The 18839-nt window shown below is 27.3% G+C and overlaps 3 protein-coding genes across 8 annotated transcripts in view; 2 read left to right on the top strand and 1 right to left on the bottom strand.

Moving 5' to 3' along the window:
• Positions 1–1464: 1464 nt before the first annotated feature.
• Positions 1465–2407, top strand: LOC135128723 (phospholipid phosphatase 5-like). 3 transcript variants are annotated; one of them, XM_064055767.1, is made up of 4 exons: positions 1467–1650; positions 1697–2091; positions 2143–2250; positions 2301–2407. In XM_064055767.1, exons 1-4 carry the CDS (start codon positions 1580–1582, stop codon positions 2399–2401), a joined length of 675 nt encoding a protein of 224 aa, XP_063911837.1. In that variant the 5' UTR covers positions 1467–1579; the 3' UTR covers positions 2402–2407. The 3 variants fall into 3 exon arrangements, with proteins under 3 accessions (XP_063911836.1, XP_063911837.1, XP_063911835.1); XM_064055766.1 differs by having other exon boundaries at positions 1465–1638; positions 1697–2250; XM_064055765.1 differs by having other exon boundaries at positions 1469–1650; positions 1697–2250.
• On the bottom strand, positions 2343–13476 carry LOC135128724 (acylpyruvase FAHD1, mitochondrial). Its single transcript, XM_064055769.1, has 4 exons — positions 13312–13476; positions 13164–13260; positions 12827–12970; positions 2343–2768 (listed from the first exon to the last, which is right to left on the bottom strand). Exons 1-4 carry the CDS (start codon positions 13374–13376, stop codon positions 2430–2432), a joined length of 645 nt encoding a protein of 214 aa, XP_063911839.1. The 5' UTR covers positions 13377–13476; the 3' UTR covers positions 2343–2429.
• Positions 13477–13487: 11 nt separating this feature from the next.
• The window catches only part of Slmb (supernumerary limbs), a 36769-nt gene continuing 31417 nt past the window's right edge, over positions 13488–18839 (top strand). The window contains exons 1-2 of one of the 4 annotated variants that reach the window (XM_064055762.1): positions 14053–14211; positions 14278–14491. Coding sequence is in view for 2 of the 4 variants with exons in the window: in XM_064055760.1 (XP_063911830.1) it covers positions 13666–13713 (48 nt within the window). In the remaining 2 variants the exon portion in view is untranslated. Of the gene's footprint in view, positions 13714–14052; positions 14492–18839 lie in introns of those variants that run through there. The other 3 variants (XM_064055760.1, XM_064055759.1, XM_064055761.1) reach the window with 3 other exon arrangements.

Raw genomic sequence — 18839 nt, 5'->3', positions numbered from 1 at the left:
GATTTCTCGATTTATCGAGATTTGGATTTTTCGATATTTTGATTATCAATTTCTCAATTTATAAATTGTTCAATTTTTAACTTTTCGATTTTGGCTTATTTCGGTTTCTCAATTGTTCGACTCTTTGACTCCACGATTTCTCTTGATCTTTTGATTTTTCGATTTCTGGGTTTTTTGATTTTCCATTCTTTCGGTGTTTCGTTTTTTCAGTTATCCGATTTTTTAAATTTGGGGGTTTCTATTTTTCGTTATTCGGTTTTTAAATTTTAGATTTTTGAATTTTATATTTTATCAATGTTCAATCAATTAATCGATGTTTTGATTTTACCATTTCTTGACCTTCGAGTGTTTCGATTTTCCTGTTCTTCAATTCTTTAATTTTTTGGGTTTTTGATTTTTCAATTTTTCGATTTTTTAAGGTTTCTATTTTTCGACTTCACTTTTTTGATTTTTCGATTTTTCAGTTTTTAGATATTTCAGTTTTAGGATTTTTCAGTGCTTCAGTTTTTCGGCTTTTCTATATTTGACTTCTGGATTTTTCGATGTGTCTACCTTATTAGTATTACTTTTTCGCATTTTCAATTTTTTGATTTTTAAATTTTAGATTTTTCAATCTTTTGATATTTTAATTTTTCAATATTTCTTAATCTTTCGATTTTTCGACTTCCTAATTTTAGATGTTCTGTTTTTCAATTTTTCGATTTGTTAATTTTTCATTCCTGATTTATCGAGATTTGATTGTTCAGGTTTTCGATTTATCAATTTTTCAGTTTTTTATTTTGGCCTATTTCGGTTTCTCAATTGTTCGACTTTTCGACTCCACGATTTCTTGATCGTTTGATTTTTCGATTTTCCATTCTTTCGGTGTTTCGATTTTTCAGTTATCCGATTTTTTAAATTTGGGAGTTTCTATTTTTCGTTATTCGGTTTTTAAATTTTAGATTTTTGAATTTTACATTTTTTCAATTTTCTGATGTTTCATTTTTCGATTTTCAGTTCTTCGATATTTAGATTTTTCAATGTTTCGGTTTTACGATTTTTTAAGGTTTCGATTATTTTTATTTTTCATTTTTTTTTTTCTCACTGTTAATATCATACAAAAATTGTCACTAGAAACATTTAAAAATTCATACAAAATAGAACACAGTGTTTCCAAAACATTTTTCCGAAAAAAATCTGTCACAATGACAAATTATCTATGCTGACAAAATTAAAACATTTGTTTGCTTGATTAAAAAAATTGCGTCTAATAACTCTGATCTAATAAATGAAAAGCAAACGTCAATCAGACTACTGACAGACAAAAAACTAAATCATCAAATCAATTTATCCAACTTAAAGAAAAAATATCAAAGCCTACTTTACTATACAAAGATCTCGAATGGATAATACATACATATTTCGATGTATTGGGGCTATCGTAAAAAAATAGAATTCGCAAAATCAAATTTTATTTTTTGTATTAAAAATTATGTTGAAACTGGTGATCCAAAGACCCTATGAAATTTTTGAAAGATGTCAACACGAGTTTGAAAAAATTGCGATTTTTTGACATAAATACTCCTCGTCAAAATGGAAAATGGAATACAAATCCCAGTGCAATATATTTATAGAGACTGCAGTGCGACTCATCATCTGGTTGCTGTTCAGGTAAGAACACTACCAACCGTGGGCAACAATTGGTACACTTTTTCAGTTACTTTGATCAATCTGATCCCTTCATTCGAAACATCCACGAAAACGAGATCTGGAAATATCAGTTTCAAGTGACACGTAGCTACGTCCCAAATAAGTGTCTATGGGCATTATTAATTATCGTCCCATCGATACTTTTTATCCACGACTTTTGTCAGAATAAAAACAAAAAAGACGTAGGATATGGATGTCTAGCTCTATCGTTATCCTACTGTTTAACTGCACTAATAACAGCGTACATAAAAGTCCTAACAGGAAGACCAAGACCAGATTTCTACTATCGATGCTTTCCACAGGGTTCAGGTAATGATTATACCTTGTGTACAGGAAAAAGAGAAATCTGTATGGACGGCAGGAAAAGTTTTCCTAGTGGACATGCTTCCTTGGCTTTTGCGTGTATGTTCTTTGTGAGTTTATACCTCAGGAAGAAATTCGGTCTTTTTGAAGACAATAGGAGGGGAGAGTCGTGGCAGTTGTGTCTGTGTCTTGTGCCAATTTTAAGTGCAGCTGCTATCGCTATCAGCAGAACGTGCGATTATCACCACCACTACGAAGGTACATTTTAATTTTGACCACTAATTACTTAAACCATCCAATTTTTTTAGATGTCGTCGCTGGAAGTTTAATGGGTTCAGTAATCTCTTACATGTGTTACAAACTTTATTTTCCAAATACCACAAGCACGTTTGTACAAGAAATTAATTAAATTTGAATGGAGTTGTCGTGTTTTTTTGCTACTGTGATACACAGAACTTGAAACTGATGAGGTTTTCAATTCCGCCTTCAATCACGTCACCCGGTTGCACCGGTCCCATTCCTGGGGGTGACCCGGTGACTATTAAATCATTTTCTTCTAACGTCATGTACTGTGATATGAAGCTTATCAGTTTCGGTATTGTAAAAATCATGTCATTCGTGTTGCCGTCTTGTTTCAGTTCGTTGTTGACTTTGCACCAAAGTCTTACGTTGTGGGGATTTTCGATTTTGCTTTTGGTTACGAAAGCACTGACTGGGCAAGCGGTGTCGAAACCTTTTCCGATGGTCCAAGAGCCACCTTTACTTCTAGCTTCTTTCTAGAATGAAAAAATACGCAAAAGTATTGTCAGTGAGGGGTATTAAGCTCCTCCACCTTCTCTCTGCGGGTTGCCACAATTCCCTAAACACTCGGAAATGAAATGTATAAAAATGATCTTATATTTGTCTTCTATCTATTTCAATTTTGGGACTTTTAAATACTTCGACTTTTAAATTTTTCAATTTTTCGACTTTTCGTGTTTTTGATTTTTTGCTTATTCGATTTTTCAAAATATTACGACTTTATAAATCTTACATTTTTTGATTTTTTAGTTTTTTGATTTTTCGATTTGTTGCTCGCTTTCACAATCTTTTTAAAATTTTTAATTTTTTGATTTCTCCGTTTTTCAATTTTTAGATTTCTCGGCTTTTCGATCTTTTGATGTTTGGCATTTTTCGATTTTTCAACTTCTCGGCTTTTGGATTTAGCAATTTTTAGATTTTTTGAAGATTCGATTTCCCGATGCGTCGATTTTTCGTATTTTTCGATTTTCCAGTTTTTCAGATCTTCGATATTTATATTTTTCGAATTTTCAAATTTTTGATTTTTCAGTTTATTGATTTTTCGATTTTCCACTTTTACGATTTCTTAAAATTTCGGTTTTTGGATTTAAAAAAATTTTCAACTTTCCGATTTTTCAACATTTCAATTTTGGGAATTTTTCAATTTTTGGATGATGTTCTGATTTTCATATTTCAGTTTTTTCATTTTGTTGATTTTATATTTTTTTTTCTCGATTTATGGATATTCCGATGTTTCCATTTTTCAATTCTTCGATTTCTTGATAATTTGATTTTTCAATTTTGGATTTTTCGGTTTCTCGGTTTTTCGATTTTTCGAATTGTCGACTTTTCAACTTTTTGATTTTCCAATTTTTCGTCATTTCAGTTTTGGAATTTTACAGTTTCTCGAGTTTTCAGTTTTTGGATTCTTTAATTTTTCGATTTTATAAATTTTGGATTTTTCGATTTTTCGACTTCTCAGCTTTTGATTTTCGATTTCGCGATTTTTCAATTTTTCGACTTCGATTTTTTGATTTTCCAATTTTTCAATTTTTGGCGTTTCTAAATTTTTGTATTTTTCGATTTCTCAATTTCCCGATTAATCGACTTTTCGATTTTTCGTCTTTCCGATTTCTCAAATTTTCAATGTTTAAGTCTTGGGATTTTTCAATATGTATTTCGATTTTTTAATTTTTGGATTTTTCAACTTTGTTTTTTGATTTTTCGATTTGTTGCTCGATTTTTTTTTATTTTTCGAAGTTTTGAATTTTAGATTTTTCACTTTTTTGTTGTTTCGATTTCACAATCTTTCGATTTTTTGCCTTCTTGTTTTTAGATTTTTTGATTTTTCAACTTTTCGGAATTAATTTTTCAGTTTTTCGTTATTCCGAGTTTTCAGTTTTCAATTTAACGGTTTTCTTTCGATTATCGTTAAAATTTTTCAATTTTAAATTTTCCCATATTTCGATTTTTAGTCACTTCCATTTCTCAATTTTTCGATCTTTCGACTTCTCTCAATCTTTCGATGTTTTGGATTTTTCGATTTTTCAACTTCTCGACTTTTGGATTTAGCAATTTTTAGATTTTTTGAAGATTCGATTTCCCGATTCTTCGATTTTTCGATATTTTAATTTTTCAATGTTTTAAATTTTACACTTTTCGATTTTGCGTACTTTCCGATTTTTCAGTTTTTCCGATTTTCGATATTTATATTTTTAGAATTTTCAGATTTTTGATTTTCCAATTTATTGATTTTTCGATTTTTCAATTTTACGATTTTTTAATTTAATTTCTTAAGATTTCGGTTTTTGGATTTAAAAAATTTTTTAAACGTTCCGATTTTTCAACATTTCAATTTTGCGAATTTTTCAATTTTTGGATGATGTTCTGATTTTTGAAATTCAGGTTTTTCATTTTGTCGAATTTATATATATTTTTTTCTCGATTTATGGATATTCCGATATTTCCATTCTTCGACTGATCGATTTCTTCATAATTTTTTCGAATTTTCGGATTTTCGACTTTTTGATTTTCCAATTTTTCGATTTTTCATCATTTCAGTTTTGGAATTTTACAGTTTATCGAGTTTTCAGTTTGTCGATTCTTTAATTTTCCAATTTTTTAAATTTTGAATTTCTTGATTTTTCCGTTTTTCAATTTTTTGACTTCTAGCCTTTGCGATTTTTTTAATTTTTCGATTTTATAAATTTTGTATTTTTCGATTTTTCGACTTCTCAAGTTTTGTATTTTCCAATTTTTCGATTTTTAGCCACTTCCATTTCTCAATTTTTTGATCTTTCTACTTCTCGATTTTTGATTTTCCAATTTTTTAATTTTTGGCGTTTCTAAATTTTGAATTTTTCGATTTCTCAAATTCTCGATTAATCGACTTTTCGATTTTTCGTCTTCCCGATTTCTCAAATTTTCAGTGTTTAAGTCTTGGGATTTTTCAATATGTATTTCGATTTTTTAATTTTTAGATTATTCGACTTTGTTTTTTTCATTTTTTACTTATTCGATTTTTCAAAATATTGCGACTTTTTAAATCTTACATTTTTCAGTTTTTTGATTTTTCGATTTGTTGATGTTTCTTGATCGCTCGATTTTTTAAATTTTCGATTTTTCGAATTTTTAAATTTTAGATTTTTTACTTTTTTGTTGTTTCGATTTCTCAATCGTTCGATTTTTTACCTTCTCGTTTTTAGATTTTCCAATTTTCCAGTTTTTCGATATTCCGATTTTTCGTTTTCTTCCCATTTTTAGATTTTCCGGTTTTTCAATTTTTCGGAATTAATTTTTCAGTTTTTCGGTTTATCCGTATCTTTAAGTTCAAAATTTTCAATTTAGAATTTTCCCGTTTTTCGATTTTTAGCCACTTCTATTTATTTCTCAATGTTTCGATATTTCGACTTCTTGATGTTTCGATTTCGCGATTTTTCAATTTTTTGATTTCGTTTTCTCGATTTCTCAGTTTTTCGATAATTCATCTTTTCGATTTTCCAATTTTTCAGCGTTTCAGTTTTAGGATTTATGTATTTAAATTTTTCGATTTTTCATTTTTTCAATTTTTGGCATTTCTAATTTTTTTTTGCGATTTCTCAATTTGTCGATTAATCGATTTTTTAATTCTTCGACTTTTTGATTTTTCGTCTTTCCGATTTCTCGATTTCTCAATTTTTCAATGTTTAAGTTTTGTATTTTTCAATATGTATTACGATTTTTGATTTTTTAGATTTTTCGACTTTCTATTTTTTTTATTATTTACTTATTCGATTTTTCAAAATATTGCGAATTTTTAAATCTTACATTTTTGTATTTTTCAACTATCCGATTTGCCGATTTCTTTCAATATTTCGATGAAAAACTGAAACATCGAAAAACTGAAAAATTAAAAATTGAAAACGCGAGAAATTTTAACTGAAAAAACTATAAAATCTGAAAAATGAAGAAAAATCGAGACATTAAAAAATCCAAATATTGAAAAATTTCACATTAAAAAAATATATAAAATTAAAATATTGAAAAACCCAAAAACCGAAAAATTGAAGAAACGAAAATGTCAAAAAATTAATTTCGATTTTTCAGGTTTATGATTATTAATTATTTTTTCAATTTTCGACTTTTCGATTTCTCGATTTTTAATTTTTTCAAAATTTCGATGTTTTAATGTTTTGATTTCTCCATTTTTCAATTCTTCAATATTTAAAATTTTCCAGTTTTTCGATTTTTAAAATTTTTGATTCTATTTTTCAGACATTTCAGTTTTGGGATTTTTCAGTTTCTCTATTTATCATTTTTTTGATTTCCTAGTGTTGCGATTTCTCGACTTTTTTAACTTTCGATTTCCCGATTTTCAACTTTTTAATATTTTAATTTTACGATTTTTCGAATTTCCGATTTCTCGGTTGTCCCATTAAATTTTTTTTCCACTTTTCAATTTCGATTCTTTAAATTGTAGATTTTTCTTTTTCTCGATTTCTCGTATTTTGATTTACTTTTCAGTTTTTCGATTTTCTTTTTTTTAGATTTTTTGTTGTTTTAATTCCTCGATTTTTAAAATTGTCGATTCCTCAATTTTTCAAAATTTCAGTTTTCGGAATTTTTCGATTTTTTGATGTTTCGATTAATCGATCTTTCAATTTTTCGACTTCTCGGTTTTAGATTTTTGAATTTACAAAGATTTCGATGTTTCGATTGGTCGATTTTTAAATTTTCAATTTATCAGGTTTTTAAGTTTAAATTTTTCAATTTTGAATTTCCCCATTTTTCGATCTTGTAACTATTTCGACATCTCAATGTTTGGATTTCGCGTTTTTTAAATTTTTCGATTTCCATCTCTCGATTTTTCAATTTTTCGTTTCTTCAATTTTTCAAGTTTTTGAATTCCAGTTTTTTCAATTTCTCGTGTTATACTTTCTTGGTTTCATCATTTTTGATTTTATATTTTTACAATTTTACAATTTTTCCAAATATTGAAAAACCCAAAAACCGAAAAATTGAAGAAACGAAAACGTAAAAAAATTAATTTCGATTTTTCAGGTTTATGATTTTTAACTATTTTTTCAATTTTCGACTTTTCGGTTTCTCGATTTTTCATTTTTTCAAAATTTCGATTTTTTAATGTTTCGATTTCTCCATTTTTCAATTCTTCGATGTCTCAGTTTTGGAATTTTTCGACGTTTCAATTTCTCGATTTTTCAATTTTTCGATATTTAAAATTTTTCAGTTTTTCGATTTTTTTAATTTTTGATTCCATTTTTCAGACATTTCAGTTATGAGATTTTTCAGTTTCTCTATTTATCATTTTTTTGATTTCCTAGTGTTGCGATTTTTCGACTTTTTTAACATTTCGATTTCCCGATTTTCAACTTTTTAATATTTTAATTTTACGATTTCTCGGTTGTCCCATTAAATTTTTTTTCCACTTTACAATTTCGATTCTTTAAATTGTAGATTTTTCTTTTTCTCGATTTCCCGTATTATGATTTCTTTTCCAGTTTTTCGATTTTCTTCTTTTTACATTTTTTGTTGTTTTGATTCCTCGATTTTTAAAATTGTCGATTCCTCAATTTTTCAAAATTTCAGTTGTCGGAATTTTTCGATTTTTTGATGTTTCGATTAATCGATCTTTCAATTTTTCGACTTCTCGGTTTTAGATTTTTGAATTTACAAAGATTTCGATGCTTCGATTGGTCGATTTTTAAATTTTCAATTTATCAGGTTTTTAAATTTAAATTTTTCAATTTTGAATTTTCCCATTTTTCGATCTTGTAACTACATTTTTCGATATCTCAATGTTTCGATTTCGCGTTTTTTAAATTTTTCGATTTCCATCTCTCGATTTCTCAGTTTTTCGATTATTCAAGTTTCCAATTTCTCGATTTTTCATTTTTTCAAAATTTCGATTTTTTAATGTTTTGATTTCTCCATTTTTCAATTTTTTGATATTTGAAATTTTTCAGTTTTTCGATTTTTAAAATTTCTGATTCTATTTTTCAGACATTTCAGTTTTGGGATTTTTCAATTTCTCTATTTATCATTTTTTTGATTTCCTAGTGTTGCGATTTCTCGACTTTTTTAACATTTCGATTTCCCGATTTTCAACTTTTTAATATTTTAATTTTACGATTTTTCGAATTTCCGATTTCTCGGTTGTACCATTAAATTTTTTTTCCACTTTACAATTTCGATTCTTTAAATTGTAGATTTTTCTTTTTCTCGATTTCCCGTATTATGATTTATTTTTCAGTTTTTCGATTTTCTTTTTTTTTAGATTTTTTGTTGTTTTGATTTCTCGATTTTTAAAATTGTCGATTCCTCAATTTTTCAAAATTTCAGTTTTCGGAATTTTTCGATTTTTTGATGTTTCGATTAATCGATCTTTCAATTTTTCGACTTCTCGGTTTTATATTTTTGAATTTACAAAGATTTCGATGTTTTGACTGGTCGATTTTTAAATTTTCAATTTATCAGGTTTTTAAGTTTAAATTTTTCAATTTTGAATTTTCCCATTTTTCGATCTTGTAACTATTTCGACATCTCAATGTTTCGATTTCGCGTTTTTTAAATTTTTCGATTTCCATCTCTCGATTTTTCAATTTTTCGTTTCTTCAATTTTTCAAGTTTTTGAATTCCAGTTTTTTTAATTTCTCGTGTTATACTTTTTTGGTTTCATCATTTTTGATTTTATATTTTTACAATTTTACAATTTTTCCAAATATTGAAAAACCCAAAAACCGAAAAATTGAAGAAACGAAAACGTCAAAAAATTAATTTCGATTTTTCAGGTTTATGATTTTTAATTATTTTTTCAATTTTCGACTTTTTGGTTTCTCGATTTTTCATTTTTTCAAAATTTCGATTTTTTAATGTTTCGATTTCTTCATTTTTCAATTCTTCGATGTCTCAGTTTTGGGATTTTTCGACGTTTCAATTTTTCGATTTTTAAAATTTTTTATTCTATTTTTCAGACATTTCAGTTTTGAGATTTTTCAGTTTCTCTATTTATCATTTTTTTGATTTCATAGTGTTGCGATTTTTCGACTTTTGATTTTTTTAACATTTCGATTTTCCGATTTTCAACTTTTTAATATTTTAATTTTACGATTTTTCGTATTTCCGATTTCTCGGTTGTACCATTAAAATTTTTGTTCCACTTTTCAATTTCGATTCTTTAAATTGTAGATTTTTCTTTTTCTCGATTTCTTGTATTTTGATTTATTTTTCAATTTTTCCATTTTTTTTTTAAATTTTACGATTTTTTGTTGTTTTGATTCCTCGATTTTAAAAATTTTCGATTCCTCAATTTTTCAAAATTTCAGTTTTCGGAATTTTTCGATTTTTTGATGTTTCGATTAATCGATCTTTCAATTTTTCGACTTCTCGGTTTTAGATTTTTGAATTTACAAAGATTTCGATGTTTTGATTGGTCGATTTTTAAATTTTCAATTTATCAGGTTTTTAAGTTTAAATTTTTCAATTTTGAATTTTCCCATTTTTCGATCTTGTAACTATTTCGACATCTCAATGTTTCGATTTCGCGTTTTTTAAATTTTTCGATTTCCATCTCTCGATTTTTCAATTTTTCGTTTCTTCAATTTTTCAAGTTTTTGAATTCCAGTTTTTTTAATTTCTCGTGTTATACTTTTTTGGTTTCATCATTTTTGATTTTATATTTTTACAATTTTACAATTTTTCCAAATATTGAAAAACCCAAAAACCGAAAAATTGAAGAAAAGAAAACGTCAAAAAATTAATTTCGATTTTTCAGGTTTATGATTTTTAATTATTTTTTCAATTTTCGACTTTTCGGTTTCTCGATTTTTCATTTTTTCAAAATTTCGATTTTTTAATGTTTCGATTTCTCCATTTTTCTATTCTTCGATGTCTCAGTTTTGGGATTTTTGGACGTTTCAATTTCTCGATTTTTCAATTTTTCGATATTTAAAATTTTTCAGTTTTTCGATTTTAAAAATTTTTGATTCCATTTTTCAGACATTTCAGTTTTGGGATTTTTCAGTTTCTATATTTATCATTTTTTTGATTTCATAGTGTTGCGATTTTTCGACTTTTTTAACATTTCGATTTCCCGATTTTCAACTTTTTAATATTTTAATTTAACGATTTTTCGAATTTCCGATTTCTCGGTTGTACCATTAAATTTTTTTTCCACTTTTCAATTTCGATTCTTTAAATTGTAGATTTTTCTGTTTCTCGATTTCTCGTATTTTGATTTATTTTTCAGTTTTTCGATTTTCTTTTTGTTAGATTTTTTGTTGTTTTGATTCCTCGATTTTAAAAATTTTCGATTCCTCAATTTTTCAAAATTTCAGTTTTCGGAATTTTTCGATTTTTTGATGTTTCGATTAATCGATCTTTAAATTTTTCGACTTCTCGGTTTTAGATTTTTGAATTTACAAAGATTTCTATGTTTTGATTGGTAGATTTTTAAATTTTCAATTTATCAGGTTTTTAAGTTTAAATTTTTCAATTTTGAATTTTACCATTTTTGGATCTTGTAACTACATTTTTCGATATCTCAATGTTTCGATTTCGCGTTTTTTAAAATTTTCGATTTCCATCTCTCGATTTCTCAGTTTTTCGATTATTCAAGTTTCCAATTTCTCGATTTTTCATTTTTTCAAAATTTCGATTTTTTAATGTTTTGATTTCTCCATTTTTCAATTTTTTGATATTTGAAATTTTTCAGTTTTTCGATTTTTAAAATTTTTGATTCTATTTTTCAGGCATTTCAGTTTTGGGATTTTTCAATTTCTCTATTTATCATTTTTTTGATTTCCTAGTGTTGCGATTTCTCGACTTTTTTAACATTTCGATTTCCCGATTTTCAACTTTTTAATATTTTAATTTCACGATTTTTCGAATTTCCGATTTCTCGGTTGTACCATTAAAATTTTTTTCACTTTTCAATTTCGATTCTTTAAATTGTAGATTTTTCTTTTTCTCGATTTCTCGTGTTTTGATTTATTTTCCAGTTTTTCGATTTTCTTTTTGTGAGATTTTTTGTTGTTTTGATTCCTCGATTTTAAAAATTTTCGATTCCTCAATTTTTCAAAATTTCAGTTTTCGGAATTTTTCGATTTTTTGATGTTTCAATTAATCCATCTTTCAATTTTTCGAGTTCTCGGTTTTAGATTTTTGAATTTACAAAGATTTCGATGTTTTGATAGGTCGATTTTTAAATTTTCAATTTATCAGGTTTTTAAGTTTAAATTTTTCAATTTTGAATTTTCCCATTTTTCGATCTTGTAACTATTTCGACAACTCAATGTTTCGATTTCCCGTTTTTAAAATTTTTCGATTTCCATCTCTCGATTTTTCAATTTTTCGTTTCTTCAATTTTTCAAGTTTTTGAATTCCAGTTTTTTTAATTTCTCGTGTTATACTTTTTTGGTTTCATTATTTTTGATTTTATATTTTTACAATTTTACAATTTTTCCAAATATTGAAAAACCCAAAAACCGAAAAATTGAAGAAACGAAAACGCCAAAAAATTAATTTAAGATTTTTCAGGTTTATGATTTTTAACTATTTTTTCAATTTTCGACTTTTCGGTTTTTCGATTTTTCATTTTTTCAAAATTTCGATTTTTTAATGTTTCGATTTCTCCATTTTTCAATTCTTCGATGTCTCAGTTTTGGAATTTTTCGACGTTTCAATTTCTCGATTTTTCAATTTTTCGATATTTAAAATTTTTCAGTTTTTCGATTTTTTTAATTTTTGATTCCATTTTTCAGACATTTCAGTTATGAGATTTTTCAGTTTCTCTATTTATCATTTTTTTGATTTCCTAGTGTTGCGATTTTTCGACTTTTTTAACATTTCGATTTCCCGATTTTCAACTTTTTAATATTTTAATTTCGAATTTCGGATTTCTCGGTTGTACCATTAAATTTGTTTTCCACTTTTCAATTTCGATTCTTTAAATTGTAGATTTTTCTTTTTTTCGATTTCTCGTATTTTGATTTATTTTTCAGTTTTTCGATTTTCTTTTTTTTAGATTTTTTGTTTTGATTCCTCGATTTTTAAAATTTTCGATTCCTCAATTTTTCAAACTTTTAGTTTTCGGAATTTTTCGATTTTTTGATGTTTCGATTTTTGGCGTTTCTAAATTTTTGGATTTTTCGTTTTCTTAATTTCTCGATTAATCGATTTTTTTATTTTCCGATTTTTCTTGTTTTTTTTTATTTTTTTACATACTCACTAGATTTTTCAAAATTTTGCGAGTTTTTAAATCTTACATTTTTCAAGAATTTCATCTATTCGATATTTTCATTCTTGGATTTTCGGATTTTTTAGATTTTTAAAATTCCCGATTTTTCATTTTTAGGTATTGACAATATTTTGTTTTCTGAAAAATCGAGATATCAAAAAACTGAAAAATTATTCCGAAAAATCGAAAAATCTAAAAACGAGAAGGCAAAAAATTGAAAGATTGAGAAATCGCAACAACATAAAAGTGAAAAATCTGAAATTCGTCCGTTTTATTCTACTTGAGTGTTTAGGGAATTATGGCAGAGAGAATAGTACGTACCATGCGACATGGAGCTGTCATGTCCAGAGCGGCACAATAACCTCCAACGTGGTTCATTGCTTCGTCTTCCGAAATATGTTTACCCTTTTTACCGATGACTACACCTAGTTCAATTTCTTGGTTCACGGTAAACCCATGTGGTATCTGAAATTATTTTACAAAATTTGCGTTACGGTCCTGCCGTTCTGGCACACAAAGAACTGAAGCGGGTCCTGTCTGAGTGTCTACCGGAAACGTGACGTCAGCAAGACAGTTGATTCGTCGATGATTATTTGTAATTTTACGGGTATTTGTATTTTTTCAAATAAATTTTAATTAAAGTAAAAAGTTTGCTCACCAAAATTGGTTGTCCTTCTGTGATGTAACTACTCGTCGGTTTTAAAAAAATCTCGGGGAGTTCTGGAACAGGTCTTTCGAGTATTTTCAGCAACGACCTAAAATTCACGAATTATGATCTTATTGTACCGCAAGAGGGTTAAAATTACTTGTAATTTGCAGCCACACCGATAATTTTCTTTCCGTTCCGAACGAACTGACTCAAGTCCGTCATGCTTCCGCCGCTTACGTAAACCCTGCGATTCGAACTTGGCGCCTTCGCTGACGCTAGGGAATTTCGCGTTGTCACCAGAATGGTAGCTATTTTTCACCAATCGCCCATTCTACAAGTGAAATGGGTTTGTGAGCTTCGCTTGTTGGTTCATTCGCATTGTTGGGGTTTCGCGAAGGTCCAGCGAGTGTATTTAGTGCTTCAGAACTCGTTGATGCCCTTCCGAACAATAATGTGGCAGTGATACTGTACCGATCTTGAACCCGCAGAAGTAAAGAGTACAGCTTTTCCCATGATGATGGAAACAGACAAAATCGACGATTCCAACACAAATTCGCAAGTAAGTACACATTTTCGCGCATAAACCGGCAAAAAGTGCAAATTGCGTGGTCGTCCAGCGCTACGTGTGCCCGCAGTTCCTGTCAAAAATACAAAGTGATTGACACAATTTCGCGGATTTGTCAGCGCGATAACAATTTTTATCGAACTTTATTCTTCGCCAGGCGAAGTCCGTTATCTGTGCCCGATCGTGCTCAGACCTGGCATGACAGGCCGCTAAATGCAGAAATTGTTCTTTGTCGTAAAGATGGGGGTACTTGACCTTTAGCCGTAATGGCACTATTCAACGATAAACAATGCGTTTACCGTAAACGGGGAAGAAGGGGGCGCTTTCGGTCGGTCGCCACCCGAAAGAAAGTTCGTGTTGTTCTTTTGCGAAAAGTAAAATCTTAAATTAATGAGTACATCATCGAATAATGCGACTTTCTCTCGGTGGTCGTAACAGTCGGTTTGCTTGCTGCTAGCTGTGCGGCTGATAACCTGAGGTATCGTTATTAAGGTAATTGTCTTTGTTGTGCGGTTGGTCGTTTCCTAATAAGTGTTTGAAAACATCTTTCTTATCAAGGAAATGACGCAGTGAGGTCGACGGGTTTTTGCATGGTAATACGGTAAAGTGGTGACAATGAAGCTGCTAGTCGGACGCTGAAAACTAAAGCAAACAGATCTGTGATACAAAAGTGTGGTATATGGTACTTGGATTTAGTGTGTACAGAACTTTCGTTTTAGTTTGTTTCAAAAGTGATCATTTGTTGATTGGCTGTTCATAGGAAATTATACTGGTAGGTCGCTCATTAACAGGTGTTCGGGATGTTTTTAATACTACGATTGTGATTGGTCGATGTGAATGCTTGTATGGCTTAGCACTGCACCAAAATGTAAAGGTATAACTCGTTTATTTTCAAACACTGACGTTTCACTAACTTTAAAAGTTTTTTTATTTAAATTCTTTCTTATGTGTAAGTAACTTGCCGGTTTTATGGTCTGTGAAGTGATTATGGAGCGGATTTACTCGTTTCTCGGTAGATTCGTCCCTTACTACCGCTCAGGGCCGTATTCCGCAATCGAGTCGATTCAACAAATAGTTTTTGTTAAAGGCAAAGTTAAAAAAATAGCCACAACTGAAAAACTGGCGTTCAATGGCATTTTATAGCAGATATTAAAAAAAACGTGTTGTTTATATGCTCATTTTTCAATGTCTTATACTTATTAATTATTAGAAATCGAAAAAAAGTCAAACACCATAGTTGTACGGTTCTTCGGAGAGTATACTCTAAAATTATTTTTTATTCGAGAATATCTAAAAATGTAATATAAAATAAAGTATAGATTAATGACTAATGAGATGTCGAGGTCCCCTTCCAAAGTTGATGACGCCATCTAAAAAATTATTCATTGAAAAATATGCTCTGTAATGTATCTTGGTATCGCATTATTATTCCGCGTTGTTAGCTGTCATCGATTAAATTTGAGGTTAATTGTAGACAAACTTCACAGTGTTTGCAAAAAATCAAAGCCAACTCGATGATGTTCTTCTTTACATTAATCACAAGTTTTTCATCTTCTTTCATTTTGCAAATTTCCGTTTCTTCAGTTTTTCAAGTTCTTGATTTTTATTTATCATTTTGTCGAGTTTATATCACAGTTTTTCGTTTTTTCAGTGTTTCTTTCGATTTTGTAATTTTTCGGTTAATCAATTTTAAAATTTTCGATCTTTGATGTTTTAGTTCATTTTCCGATTTTAAAATTTTTCAATTTTGCAATTTTTGGATTTTTTAGTTATCCGATTTTTGTTTTTTCGATTTTACACTTTTTCGATTCATCAATTTTTCAAATTCTGGATTTCAAATTTTTAGATTGGAAAACTAAAAATTGAGAAACTGAAAAAATCAAAAAAAAATAATGAATCGAAAATTTAATTTTTAGACATTTCAGTTTAGAGATTTTTCAATAGGTATTTTGATTCTTCAATTTTTAGGCTCCGGTTTTTTTCGTTTTAAAATGTTAGATTTTTCGATTTTTTAGTATTTCCTCAGTTTTTCGACATTTTAATTTTTCAATTTTTAAAATTCCAAATTTTGCGATTTTTCAATTGTTGCAATTTTTAAATTCTAGATTTTTCAGTTTTTCCATGTTTCAAAACTAAACTTAATTTTTCTTCCATTTTCCTTATTTCAGTTTTGTTTTTTTTTTAATATTTCAATTTTTCTATTTTTAAACATATCGATTTTTCAATTTTTCCATTTTTAAACATCTATTTTTCAATTTTTCCATTTTTAAACATATCGATTTTTCGATGTTTCGTTTTCTCGATTCTTCAATCTTTCGATTCCCTTTTTTTTGATATTTTAATTTTTCAATTTTCCTTCCATTTTTCGATTTTTCAATTTTTGATTTTTAAATATTAGATCTTTCAATGTTTCGATTTTTTGATGTTTCCACATCCCGATTCTTCAATTTTTCGATATTTAATTTTTCTAGGTTCATTTTAGTTTTGAGGTTTTTCAATATTTGATTCTTGAATTTTTAGGCTCCGATTTTTTTATTTTAAAATTTAGAATTGTTCGATTTTTTTAGTATTGTTTCAGTTTTTCGACATTTTAACTTTTCAAAAATTCAAAATTTTCGATTTTTCAGGGTTTCGATTTTTCAATTGTTTCAATTTTTAGATTTTTTGATTTTTCAATTTCTCGATTCTTAATTTTTCTCCCATTTTTCTTATTTCACTTTTGGGATTTTTTTAATGTCAATTTTAAACATATCCATTTTTTTTAGTTTTCTAGTTTCGTTTTTTCGAATCTTCAATTTTACGATTTTTCACTTTTCGATTTTTTTATGTTTCCACGTCTCGACTCTTCGATTTTTCGATATTTAATTTTTCCATGTTTATTATTTTAGGTTTTTCGGTTTCTAAATATTTTGATTTTTCAAATCTTCGGTTTTTCGATTTTGCGAATTTTTAAATTTTAGATTTTTGAGTTTTTTTAGGTTTCTTATCTTTCGAGTTTTCGACTTCAGGATTTTAAGTTTTTCGGTTTTTCAATTTCTAAAATTGAATTGTTATTTTTTCAGTGTTCCTTTCGATTTTATAATTTTTTAGTTAATCATTTTTTAAAATTTTCAATTTTTTAGTTCAGCATTTTAAAAGTTTTCAGTTTTGCAATTTTTGGATTTTTTCAATATATCCGATTTTCCGATTTCTTTAATTTTCGGTATTTAGGTTTTACAATACATATTTCGTTTTTTCGAGGTTGCACTTTTTCGATTTTTAAGTTTCTCAATTTTTAATCTTCCGATTTTTCAATTTTTCGATTCTTCAGTTTTTCAAGTTCTTGATTTAAATTTTTTAGATTTTTCAAAGTTTTTATACTTTTTCGTTTTTTAAATCTGAATTTACACTTTTGCAAATTTTTCCATTTTTTTTTATTCGAAAAATTGAGAAAAAAAGTCGTAAGATCGAAAAAGCGCAAATCCAAGAACTCAAAAAATGAAAAATTGAAAGATTGGAGAACTAAAAATTGAGAAACTTAAAAAAGAAAAAAAAAAAAGAATCGAAAATTCAATTTTTCGACATTTCAGTTTTGAGATTTTTCAATATTTCTTCAATTTTTAGGCTCCGATTTTTTCATTTTAAAATGTTAGATGTTTCGATTTTTTAGTATTTTTTCAGTTTTTCGACATTTTAATTTTTCAATTTTTAAAATTCCAAATTTTTTGATTTTTCAGGTTTTCGATTTTTCAATTCTTGCAATTTTTAAATTCTAGATTTTTCAATTTTTTCATGTGAAACCGCTCTTTCGATTTTTTGACTTCTCGGTTTTAGATTTTTCAATTTCTCGATTCGTAATTTATCTCCCATTTTTCTTATTTTTAGTTTTGGGTTTTTTCGATTTTTCAATTTTTTGATTTTTTAATATCAGATCTTTCAATGTTTCTTCGATTTTTTGATGTTCCGACGACCCGATTCTTCAATTTTTCGATATTTAATTTTTCTATGTTTAGTATTTAACTTTTTCGATTTGTCAATATTTTCATTTTTCAAATCTTCGGTTTTTCAATTTTACGAATTTTTAAATTTTAGATTTTTGAGTTTTTTTGTTGCTATCTTTCGAGTTTTCGACTTCAGGATTTTAAATTTTTCGATTTTTCAATTTTTACAATTGAATTGTTATTTTTTCAGTGTTCAAGTTTTAAAATTTTTCGGTCTTTGATTTTCAGTTCAGCATTTTTAAATTTTTCAGTTTTGCAATTTTTGGATTTTTTCAGTTTATCCGATTTTCCGATTTCTTTAATTTTCAGTATTTAGGTTTTACAATACATATTACGTTTTTTCGAGTTTGCACTTTTTCGATTCTTCAATTTTTCAGATTTTTAAAAATTTTTATACTTTTTCGTTTTTTATTTCTGAATTTACACTTTTGCAATTTTTCCATTTTTTTTTATTCGAAAAATTGAGAAATCGAAACAAAACAAAAAAAAAACGAAAAAATGCAAATCGAAGAACTGCAAAAATGAAAAAGGAAATGAAATGAAACATTGGAAAACTAAAAATTTGGAAACTTAAAAATTAAAAAAAATTAATGAATCGAAAATTTTTGAAGAAGAAAGAACGAAACAAATCGAAAAATTGGAAAGTCCAAAAACTGTACCATTGAAAGATCGAAAAATTGAAAAATTAAATATAGAGAAATTGAAATATTGAAAAGTCGAATAATAGAAACAGTTTTAAAATCCAATAAAAAAAGATGGAAAAATTCTAAAATCGTAAAATTGAAAAAGTGAAAAATTTTAAAAAACATTATCACATACTTAAAAAGAAAACTAGAAAAATTCAATTTTTCGACATTTCAGATTTGAGGTTTTTCAATATTTGATTCTTGAATTTTTAGGGTCCGATTTTTTTATTTTAAAATTTAGAATTGTTCGATTTTTTTAGTATTGTTTCAGTTTTTCGACATTTTAACTTTTCAAAAATTCAAAATTTTCGATTTTTCAGGGTTTCGATTTTTCAATTGTTTCAATTTTTAGATTTTTTGATTTTTCAATTTCTCGATTCTTAATTTTTCTCCCATTTTTCTTATTTCACTTTTGGGATTTTTTTAATGTCAATTTTAAACATATCCATTTTCC

Source organism: Zophobas morio, unplaced genomic scaffold, assembly GCF_036711695.1.
Source record: "Zophobas morio isolate AGI-343-1 ecotype UQ-CSIRO unplaced genomic scaffold, CSIRO_AGI_Zmor_V1 ptg000014l, whole genome shotgun sequence".
Classification (NCBI taxonomy): Eukaryota; Metazoa; Arthropoda; class Insecta; order Coleoptera; family Tenebrionidae; genus Zophobas; species Zophobas morio.
This window is presented reverse-complemented; position numbering and strand designations above follow the sequence as displayed.

Bases quoted from the DNA above. Each gene is read 5' to 3' on its own strand.
- LOC135128723 (XM_064055765.1), top strand. From the start codon at position 1,580: ATGGAATACAAATCCCAGTGCAATATATTTATAGAGACTGCAGTGCGA. The intron at 1,651-1,696 runs GTAAGAACACTA...ACACTTTTTCAG, and splicing joins ATCATCTGGTTGCTGTTCAG to TTACTTTGATCAATCTGATC. The intron at 2,251-2,300 runs GTACATTTTAAT...CAATTTTTTTAG, and splicing joins TTATCACCACCACTACGAAG to ATGTCGTCGCTGGAAGTTTA.
- LOC135128724 (XM_064055769.1), bottom strand. From the start codon at position 13,376: ATGACGGACTTGAGTCAGTTCGTTCGGAACGGAAAGAAAATTATCGGT. The intron at 13,261-13,311 runs GTAATTTTAACC...CGTGAATTTTAG, and splicing joins GGTGTGGCTGCAAATTACAA to GTCGTTGCTGAAAATACTCG. The intron at 2,769-12,826 runs GTACGTACTATT...TTTTCATTCTAG, and splicing joins TGACAGCTCCATGTCGCATG to AAAGAAGCTAGAAGTAAAGG.